This window comes from Anoplophora glabripennis, unplaced genomic scaffold, assembly GCF_000390285.2.
Source record: "Anoplophora glabripennis isolate ALB-LARVAE unplaced genomic scaffold, Agla_2.0 scaffold313, whole genome shotgun sequence".
Lineage (NCBI taxonomy): Eukaryota > Metazoa > Arthropoda > Insecta > Coleoptera > Cerambycidae > Anoplophora > Anoplophora glabripennis.
In genome coordinates, this window is record NW_019416419.1 from 545,856 (window position 1) to 557,835 (window position 11,980).

Here is an 11,980-nt window from a genome sequence, read left to right on the forward strand (position 1 = left end):
CAATCCATCACATTGCGTCTTTTTAAATGGAACAGAACATGTTTTTTATTTCAATTCTTAAGATGGCATACTATTTACAATATTTACCCGCAAATTTTTTACAGGAAAGAAAAGAGGCAAAGCGACACATTATTTTAAAGAGTATTAGAAGATGCCTTAGTTTTAAAATTCGATCACTGGTTGTGTGCGAGCTAAAAAGATTTTCGTTAGTTTAACCGTGATTATAGCCTAAACAGGCTACTTTTTAATTTAAAAAATTTACTCCGTTTCCGATTAGATCTGGTTTTGGTAACAATTATACAATTTTTTTTGTTTCAGTCCTTACGTACATAGTTTGTTCTACCTATTTGTATTAAATTCGGATCTAAGTATGTAGTAACTTTGTGTTCACGCACTGTATAAAGGAAGTTTCTACAAACGTTTAATGGAAATTGCATTATAAGCAAGTGAATAGATCTCGGAATAGATACCTCCATAGATACTGTGTTTTTTATTCATACCACCTAACTACTGTACAGTTTGCAACACCTTCAGACAGTCATATATACTGAAAAATCTGCACACCTTGAGATTTTGTTTTGAAAAGTAATACTTACGTATTTTTATTAGCTCTTTGACTAACACAGAATAGTTATTATCTCTTTACATTCGCGTTAATTTTAAATTCAGATTTCAGTAGCTACTGCTAATTGCTTATGTGTATGCACAGAATTTGAAACACTGTTTACCATAAACGTTTTACATATTTAGTTTAAAGATGTCATGACTCACACTCTTCAAGTTTATACAGTATAACTGCGGAGTTTGAAACATTAATTCATGTACATTTATTTATACGATGACAATTTACCAAACGATTAAAAATGTCCCATTAATTTATTGTATTTATGTTTCTATCCGATAGATAAGCAATTTATTAAATCAGAATAACGAGAAGAAACCGACAGTTAGCCAAATTTAAAATACTTACTCAGTTTCTTAATAAATTACTACAGTAGTAAGTATTACTCAGAAATAAGAGACGAGTACAGAATATCAAGTGGCCAGATGCATGATAATTCTTATAATACTTAAATAATAATAATAATACAAGGTTTTTATTGCAGCAATTAGTTATAATATATATATAAATAATAATATAATATATATATATTATATAAAATATAACGTAACATAATAATATATAAATATGCTGCAAAAGGCAGAGTTCGCAATCACGCAACATAAAGTTACATACGTTCTTCCACTCAACCCCTAACTTATCACTAACATAACATGGTTAGGTAAAACACTATTCACTACGACTACGACAATACATTATGAAGTAACATATATTTAATTTTGTTCATCAGTTCTAAATCTTATTTTCCTGTAAAGATATATAGGCTGCTTAGAGATAATTATTTTATGGTAACAAATGCAACAATGTGCCAAACGACGTTGTCCATATTCAACCAACCGAGTTGTTTCATATTACCAGAAACATGGTCAAACTTACGTAAGCCACAAACAAATCTTACACCAACAACCAATTGCAAACGACGCTGCTCAATTTTGAGGATAGCAGGTCCATATACTACATCTGCATAATTGAGGTGAGATAAGACTAAAGATTCACATAAAAAATTGTTACACTTCTTATTTATGAGGTGTCGGCTGCTATAAAGTAGCTTTAAGCTGGTATAAGCATTTTTAACAATTAAACTTACATGTGATCTATAACGTAAATCAGAATCTATGATTAATCCTGAATTCTTGGCACTAGTTGTTACTTCTAAAATATCATTACCTACACATATAGCGATATCTTTAAAGTGTCTACTACAAGCAGATCTCCTACCGAAAAGCATTACTTTCGATTTTGTTGAGTCGATACTTAAACAGAATTTTTCAGATATCTTTAACAATGCCTCCAAGTCCTGATTTATTCTCTCACACGCAATTTGTGTATCATTGCCGCTGAACGAATAGTATAGTTATGTATCGTCTGCATAAAAGTGTGACTTACAAGACTTAAGTATTTTGCAAAATTCGGAAGTGTATAAAGTAAAAAGTAAATGTCCAAGAATGGATCCTTGCGGAACTCCACAGCTAATTAACTTGAAGTTTGAAGCAGTATTATTTAAGAGACCAGTATGAGCACTGTTAATTTGTTATTGTCTATTTGTGTATGTCGTCAGTAACATGCGAGAGTGCAGTAGCACAACTGTGACCTAGGCGAAACCCAGATGGATGTATAGGAAGAATATTATTAGCATTAACGTACTGACGTATTTGATTTGCTAAGATTTTTTCAAATACTTTAGACAACACTCAAAGTAAACTAATGGGTCTCAAATCCGATAACTGTTCTGGATTATTAACTTTGGGGAGATGACAAGAGACCGTTTCCAAACTGAAGGATAAACATTATTCTCAATACAAAAGTTAAAAATAGGCGTCAAATATGGCAATATGTATGGACAGCAGTACAGCAGCATATCTAAATTTATGTTGTCCGGACCTAACACTTTTGATTTTATTGAAAGCAGGGTTAACATTTCAAAATCAGACGTCATTTGAATAGTGAACGAATTATTAACATGTAAATGTTATACAAATAATTATTTAATATGTTAGCATCAACAACACTATCTGCACTACTACAATTACTAGCAAAATAGTTATTAATTTCTTCAACATTACTTAAAGCCGCTGGCACTTGAGGAGTTGATTTATTATAAATATTAAAATTTCTAAACTCTCTCCACATATTTTTACCTCGATTTTTACTACTAGTTGTGCGTATTTTAAATTCAGGATAAGCCTTTGTTTCCCTCTTAATTGCATAATTGACTTCATTTCTTAAGGATTTATAATAATCAAAATGTTGCATATTTTTTGTTTTTTTATACTTCGTGAGAGCTTTAGGTATCACGTAAAGTCATCATCAGTTTGATAGTGTCAGTTAACCATGGTGCTCTCCTTTTAGTAATTCTTACGGTTCTGATAGGAGCATGGATATCGAATAAACTCTGAATGAGCCTATTTAAAGTATTAATTTTTTCATCTAAAATATTAGAGAAGTATTATTCAAAGACTCAAATGCAGATTTTATCATAAAATCAGTATTACAAATATATTACAGGAGTTTTATAGGATTCAAAACAAAGAGAAAACTAAAATCAACTTTTTAATATTTGTTTATAGAAGAACTGATGAAACAAAAGATAAATATCGTAAATTACTGTTATGTAAATTTAAATATTTCAGTATTTCGCATTCTCTTTGTAGTCCTGTAGGATTCCTTAACTCCAAAATAATGAATATGTATAACAAAGCTGGACAGAATTTAAGATGTAGGTCATAGGTACAGTCCGTACAATACTTGTTGAGATAGAATTCCAAGAAAAGAATAAGCCAATAAAGTTCTGTTATTGGAACTACTGCAACAATTTACCGCGGCAGGGGCGTGCTTTGAAATTTACCGCGTTATTTTCAGAATATTAAAATATACAGGGTGTCCGGAAAGGTCACTTAAAAAATGAAGGGGTATACAGGGGAGGTCAAAATAGTTATAGTACTTCATAAAAAAATGTTTCCTGTCGGGTTTCGTTGTGGAGTCATTCGCCTTCAAAAAGAAAACTTTGAAAAACAAATTCCAATTATAACTTCTAAGTCATTACCATGACAACATTGAATTTGGGCAATTAAAGTAACTCATGGTAATGTTCATTTCCAAGTATAAACGGATACTCAATATTCCAGGATTATGCAGGAACAGACGATAATTTCGTCTTGGAATTCTATCTCAGCAAATATCGTACGAACTGTAGAAATATTCCCTTAATTTTGCTTCTTATAATAACCTAGGTAGTATATTTCATTTCCTCTAAAACCAGAAGGTCGTTGGAAGTGAAGTAAGTAATTATAATTTATAGTGCTGACCAGGCTGACCATGAATTGCAGAATAATAACCTCGGGTAGAACTGCGTTTTTCATTAATTCATAGTGCATCTCCTTCGCAATTTTCTTCTTGGATGGCTAAAACGTAAATCTTTAGCAGGATGAAATGGACTACTTCATAACTGGTGGTTTTACACTGAATTTGAAACTTTTTTGTTTTTTCCATATAATTGTAATAGACATTTCATTTCTACCTTTTATCAAGTTTTAAAACTATAATAAACGAGGAAATTCAATTATAGACACCTTCGTACACATCTATACCGCTTGTCGTTTATTGAGACACAGATAAGAGAAAGGATAGGAGAAATATAAATCGAGATATAAATTATAGGTAGAAATAGGTACAGTGAATTAATTTTTGTTATAAATATTTTTTATAAAACCTTTTCAATACAAGAAAAACATAAAAAAATATAAATAACTTAAAAAATAAAGAAATTCAACGAAAATTAGGTACTTCAAACATAAGCTCGGATTTTTTGAAAATTTATAGATCATTCTATTAATAAAATCTTCATTGTTGTCAAAAATAAGCTTTCTATGTATACTCATCATTGCTAGGCCATTGAGACGACTTTCATATATCAAATTGATGAAAATTTTTGTACTTTTTTTCGAATTTCTAGGGCCCCCCCTTGGCGACGCCCTTGAGACACACCATGGGAATTTCGGTTATCTTAAGATATACGGTGTGGGCCAAATTAGAACAAAGTTGCTAACGAATAACATGCCGAAGAGAAATTTGACATTGATCTTTCTTCGTTTTGAATTTATCGGAGATAAACTAGAAATGTTGATTGTCGTTTTAATATTTTNTTTTTTTTTAAAGTTTGATGAATTCATAGATATACAGTGTGTCCAAAATAAGGATGGGATACCATTAGGATCTAGGAAACGGTAAGAGATACGGGGTGTTTCAGATTAGAATAAAGTTGTGTTTTTTTTTATACCTAACAATATGCTGTTTGGAAAGTTTTAAAATTCCGGGTAGTTCCGGAGATATCCGGAAAAACCCGAAATTTTGCAAAATTGTTTAATTTTTTCTGGCTTTATTTGAAAACGAATTTTAAAATAAATTACATATTTACAATGCCACTTTTTTCGCTCTATACAATGGCGTCAACATTTTTGCAATCCGACGTTTCGTCTTCGAGGGGCCATCACAGGGTAAATTTTTTTAAATACGTCGCTGCTATTTTTATGACAAAATCTAAAGTCATTTTTAATTCTGAATTAGAGGATATTACTATTGTAATTGCTTAAAAAGTTTTTAGCTTGTTTTAGCTATAATTTAAAATTTTCCCTGAGTACGGCTCTGAACGCTTTCAAAATATCTATTGGATGAAGTCATAACAGTATAAAAGTCGATACTATATCCAACAATGTTTTACTACTGTTAGTAATACTAATTAGAAATAATAAAATATTTCATAAATTCGTATTACTTTTTTATTAGGTACAACTTTTTAAATTATGGATTACAAAAATGGTTTGGGTGTTTTGTGCTGTATTGGCTTTTATTCTCTCCTCTCTCTCGGATTTCGCGTCAACAATAGACTTTGCAGTTAATACTTTGTATTCTGAAATCTCAAATCATCCAGAGATAATTAATCATTTGTGCATTTGTAATTCGACTTAGATGTTTATAGCAATACTGTAAGTACAAAAATAAAGTTTTGGGTCAAACAATGAGCCACAGTTTTTTTTTATTTTTTTCCATAGAATTGAATGGTATACTTAATCAGTTTTTGAATGTTTTGTAATTTAAACAAATTATCAACAATTACTGAAAAACTCATTTTTTATTTTTTTGCACTTTTGAGCATGTTTTTGAACTGTGATTACAAATTTTTTTATTTCCCCAAAAAGTATGTCAAAGCGAAAAAAGTAGTAAGTAGAATTTTTCCTTGAAAAAAAAAGTGTTTCAGGCCGAAATAAATGAATATCTCAAAAACTTCTTCATTTTTTTATCTAAAAAAATTTGAGGTTATTTAAGACAGAGAAAGGTATACTTTCACCAAGTTTCGTCAAAATTAAATTATTTTTGCGGAAATGAAAAATAAAAAACGAAAAATCAGAACAAACCAGTTTTTCGCATTTTTCTTGGAAATTTTGCGGTTGTGTTAAAAAGTGACCTCTATAAAAGTTGTAGATTTTTGCATGATCTACAACTTTTGTATTGGATACTTCTTTGTTTGACGTCAACTTTCGCCAGAAATCCCAATGATACAATTTTTCACAACTTTTCAACCCCTCAAATTAACCCTCCGCCGCCCCTGCTCACGCATTTATTTTTTTAGGTTTATTATAAGCCCTTTTACCATTTCCACTTATAAAAGTCCAGGTAACAATTTTTTTTCTCCAAGTGTAATTTCTTTGGACTATTATTTTAGCTAAAAATGAGAGTTTGTGTTGCCAGAATTATTCTAGTGAAGGTAAAAACAATAAAAATTTTTACTTGCTCTGATGAAACAAAAGATAAATATCGTAAATTACTGTTATGTAAATTTAAATATTTCAGTATTTCGCATTCTCTTTGTAGTCCTGTAGGATTCCTTAACTCCAAAATAATGAATATGTATAACAAAGCTGGACAGAATTTAAGATGTAGGTCATAGGTACAGTCCGTACAATACTTTTTGAGATAGAATTCCAAGAAAAGAATAAGCCAATAAAGTTCTGTTATTGGAACTACTGCAACAATTTACCGCGGCAGGGGCGTGCTTTGAAATTTACCGCGTTATTTTCAGAATATTAAAATATACAGGGTGTCCGGAAAGGTCACTTAAAAAATGAAGGGGTATACAGGGGAGGTCAAAATAGTTATAGTACTTCATAAAAAAATGTTTCCTGTCGGGTTTCGTTGTGGAGTCATTCGCCTTCAAAAAGAAAACTTTGAAAAACAAATTCCAATTATAACTTCTAAGTCATTACCATGACAACATTGAATTTGGGCAATTAAAGTAACTCATGGTAATGTTCATTTCCAAGTATAAACGGATATTCAATATTCCAGGATTATGCAGGAACAGACGATAATTTCGTCTTGGAATTCTATCTCAGCAAATATCGTACGAACTGTAGAAATATTCCCTTAATTTTGCTTCTTATAATAGTATATTTCATTTCCTCTAAAACCAGAAGGTCGTTGGAAGTGAAGTAAGTAATTATAATTTATAGTGCTGACCAGGCTGACCATGAATTGCAGAATAATAACCTCGGGTAGAACTGCGTTTTTCATTAATTCATAGTGCATCTCCTTCGCAATTTTCTTCTTGGATGGCTAAAACGTAAATCTTTAGCAGGATGAAATGGACTACTTCATAACTGGTGGTTTTACACTGAATTTGAAACTTTTTTGTTTTTTCCATATAATTGTAATAGACATTTCATTTCTACCTTTTATCAAGTTTTAAAACTATAATAAACGAGGAAATTCAATTATAGACACCTTCGTACACATCTATACCGCTTGTCGTTTATTGAGACACAGATAAGAGAAAGGATAGGAGAAATATAAATCGAGATATAAATTATAGGTAGAAATAGGTACAGTGAATTAATTTTTGTTATAAATATTTTTTATAAAACCTTTTCAATACAAGAAAAACATAAAAAAATATAAATAACTTAAAAAATAAAGAAATTCAACGAAAATTAGGTACTTCAAACATAAGCTCGGATTTTTTGAAAATTTATAGATCATTCTATTAATAAAATCTTCATTGTTGTCAAAAATAAGCTTTCTATGTATACTCATCATTGCTAGGCCATTGAGACGACTTTCATATATCAAATTGATGAATATTTTTGTACTTTTTTTCGAATTTCTAGGGCCCCCCCTTGGCGACGCCCTTGAGACACACCATGGGAATTTCGGTTATCTTAAGATATACGGTGTGGGCCAAATTAGAACAAAGTTGCTAACCAAGTTGCTAACGAATAACATGCCGAAGAGAAATTTGACATTGATCTTTCTTCGTTTTGAATTTATCGGAGAAAAACTAGAAATGTTGATTGTCGTTTTAATATTTTGAAAACGAAAAAAGGTGAACCTTTTAAATTTTAACATTATTAAGACATTTTCGAGTAAATTTTTGTGAAGATTTGAAATATGTCGTCGTACTAACCAAGACGGTAAAACCACATTCAAATTTTCGCTGGTATATCATATACCATATTTATATTAAAAATTATATTTTGACACTTCAATTACATCTAAAAATGCATTTCCCGAACGAAGAAGGCCAAATATGCTTTAGTAATTTATCAGCAAGTTTGAAGATTTAGATTTTACTTAAAAAAACAAAGATTGTAGATTTTTCGATCAAATGTATTGTTCCAAAGTTAAACGACATTAAAAAAATTACAGTTTTACATGCAAAAATACTGATTTTAAGATAAAAAATTATAGTTAGAGGTATATTAGTCAGCCTAGACGTGATCGCTCAATAAATCAATTTTTTTCGAGTTTTCAAGCCCTGAAACGGCGGTTACAGAATTTTTGGTAGTAAACCATTGTTTTCCATTGTACTGCTCACATTACTACTAGTAATGTAGTGTCAAATTTTGGTCAATGCACACATCATGAGGGACATTAATCAGCCACTATTATTTTCTGAGAAAGAATAGGTACTTTTAAAGTTGAAGTTAGTAGGTAAATGAACAATTTTGTGAAATTTTATTCTAAATTACAAGAATGTAGTTTCTCAACACATTATTTTAATTAAAAAGAAACCCTGTTTTTCTTTGTGGAATTTATTAGTTTCATTATTTTCAACAAACAAAAACAAACGTCAAAGTAAAGGCCGATTCTCACTTGCGTGCAAGGCATGTGCTCGGCACAGGCAAAGCACCGGCTCGGCAAAATATTTTAACAACTGTATCTTATGGGTTTTGAGGATTGTAGTTCACACTATACGTGCAGCGTCTCGGCAAGCAACAGACTTTGCACGCGACGTTCTTCCGAAAGAATATTTGCAGGGCATGTGCCGAGCATGTTCCGACAAGTGTGAATACTCTCCAGGCAGTCAACTTGCAATCATAGGATTTTTAGTTGAGTTTCGTCAGAACAAGATGAAATTTTTATTGAATATATCAGAGAAAATGAGGTTATTTACGATTTTTCTCACAAAAAATACTCAGACAATAGGTATATTTATTAAACATGTATTAATCTATTCAGATATATTAAAACAAACACAATTTCTTAACAATAAAATTTTGTAATTTAATAAAACGTCTTTTCCTTTTTCGGGATTTTTTATTTTCTTGCTTTTCTTCATCTAAGATTAGAACAATTTTTACCAAAATGGAAGTCGCGAACATTATTTCGCAAAGCTAGGGAACTACCTGCGGCATGTCTGTCGCAGTGTGAATTGTCTATTGTCTCTGAAAACTCGGCCCATGACGAGTATGTGCCCTGTCCTGCCGTTGCCGATCCGGTTTCTTGCTCGTCTAATGAGAATCGGCCTTAAGGATTTAAGATTTATAAAAATTGTGCGCAGTTGGCCTCCTGTTCTTTAATGCATGTAGGACAGAACCGGACAAATAAGTTTGCGTCTGAGATAGCCCCGTCCAGAAAAGCGCACTGGACACCGCAAGGGAAACACTCCAGAAGTGTATTTGTAAATCGCTATCCTATAATATTCCTTCAATTTGGAGTTATTCGAGGTATTGCGAGTATGAAGGGATAATTCCTCGGATATTTAGTGCGACGACAAATAAAACCCTTACAAAATATTATGCAATATTTCTAAGTGCATGCGGAAATATTAGATTCGAATGTAAGTACCTAGCGTGGTTGTCTTTCAAGATATCAGAAAAGTATGCTTCATAGACTAGTTTTAATAAACAAAAACAGAGTTATGGAAATAAAGATAGCTACTTATTTTTCTTCCGTTCTTTCCGATTATTTATTTTCACATCCTCTATTATGCCTTTGAAGCAACGCACTTATTTCAGAAACACCTATGTAGATCTATCCTCAGGTATCTTTTAGTAAGATACGGACAAAAATAAGAGTATTACAAAGACCAGAAACAAAAATAAACAAAAGAGTTTCAATTCCCAGGAAGTGCGTAGTAGTCTCGGAAAAAATCCAAAAAATACTGGAGCCTGCCACTAAATATAGTGGAGTCTCTGTGGAAGTAGTAGTTTTAAGGTATAAAATTTTGTTTAATTTCCTTCGAAATAGAAAGAAAATTATTACAAAAATAAATTATGTATTACTTCGGTAGTTAACGAATATTTTCCAAATATTTTCACATTTTCTTATTATCTGTGTAACATTTAATTAGCCACTTACAAAACAAGTGGCAAACAAATATATTTTGATTTACAAATTGCTCGTTATCGTTTGTTATTTTGAAGAAATGGAACCAGTAGTTTTATAATCTAGAATGGAACGATCTAGCTAAAAATTTAATTTGATATTTTCAAAATTAAAAACATTGAATTTTTCAAACTGGAATAATTGAAAAATATTAATTTGATACTGCACCTATAGATCGCTATTTTAAATTGAATTTTTAATAAATTCGCCTAGTTATGTATCTTAAATAGCTACCTATTTATCTAAAACAAGAAGAACGAAACTTACTTATTTCTGGATATAATGAATTTTTAATCGAGAAAACCGCTGATCAGTTGTGCCCAAATATTACTAAAATATTACTCAAATATTACTCAAGATCGTACACTAAATTACTCCTGAGGTTACTCCCTCAAAAACTTAGGTAGGTAGGTATTTAGAAACACTAGGTACTGTAACTGTAGGAAAATCCAGGTGCTTAGGTCCTACGTTAATATTGTGTGGTAGTACTGGTAGTTATATCTAATAATGATTATTATTATTACTTTTTGAATTTAGGCACAAATTACCTTCTATGCGTAAAATGTAGGTGCTATGTTGAGATTTTAAGAACCATGATTAACTTAAGTGCCTTAATATTGTGTTAATTAAGTTATATTGCAGATTTTTTTTTCTATATAAAGAGTACTCAGTACAAAATTATTATTCTCAGCCACTTTGTTTTATTAAAATTCTAAACTAAATTACAAATTATTTATTGCCTGCCTACAGTATTTGATGTTAAAGCAGTAATGTTAATATTCTGAAAATCACTTTTTTGTACAATTGCATACTTATACTAGGGTAGTCTTTCTACATTATTTATAAAAGTAAATTTACCTACCTGTTTCCAAAAAAGACTTTGGAGGAAACGTCGCTGTTACCCAAGATCCAATTATTATTAAAGATGATCCGAAAAGAAACAATAAATTAAAGTTTTGCACCATTTTGCCGGCACAAATATATTATATTAAATATTTCACATTTTAACTAGGATTATGCTTCATTAGTACAGAAGAACAAGAGACTTGGACACTGTTAGCATTCCTTCACGGAAATTCTACAGCACAAAGGAACGTAGGTATACGATTTCAAACCCTTGTTCTCTTAATAAAATAACAAACCGCTTGCCTTTGATTGAACATACACACACACACCAAAAGCAAAATAATACACAAAACATGCACAAAACCCAGGGATCCCAGAATTACTAGATGGTATTAAACTGGTTTCGTAAGATAGATCGTAATAAATCGTGAAATTTCGTATGCTTTAATCCTTTCAATAAAATGACATTTATCGATAAAAATATTTTTTATTCATATTTCTCACTTATTTATGTGTTTTAAAATGTTTCGTCAATAAAAATTATCTGGCATTTATAAAAACTAAGCACAAGAGTTACTTTTCCGACAGTTTTCGCTCATCTTTGTTGATACCTTTGAGTATAAACAAGAGAAGATAATTCACACTAATGTTCGCTGTTTTAGATAAGCTTAACCATCGGCCGACCAGGGGGCACATCAGTCAACGCAGTCGTGTGTAAGGAGATGTGACACAAGCAAGAAAAACATATTTCTTAAATATTTATAATGGAATAGTAAAAGTAATAAATATAATAAATAATGATAGTGAATGCGTAATTTGACCGATCTAACGATGTCGACCGGGATGCCCTCT

At 31.0% G+C, this 11,980-nt stretch overlaps 1 protein-coding gene across 1 annotated transcript in view; it reads right to left on the reverse strand.

Annotated features, from left to right (window-relative positions):
• The window catches only part of LOC108908522 (low-density lipoprotein receptor-related protein 1), a 124,890-nt gene extending 113,433 nt beyond the window's left edge, over positions 1-11,457 (reverse strand). The window contains exon 1 of the mRNA XM_018712579.1: positions 11,145-11,457. Within this exon, the coding sequence (XP_018568095.1) occupies positions 11,145-11,247 (103 nt within the window). The 5' untranslated portion in view covers positions 11,248-11,457. The remainder of the gene's footprint in view (positions 1-11,144) is intronic.
• Between the last annotated feature and the right edge of the window lie 523 nt (positions 11,458-11,980).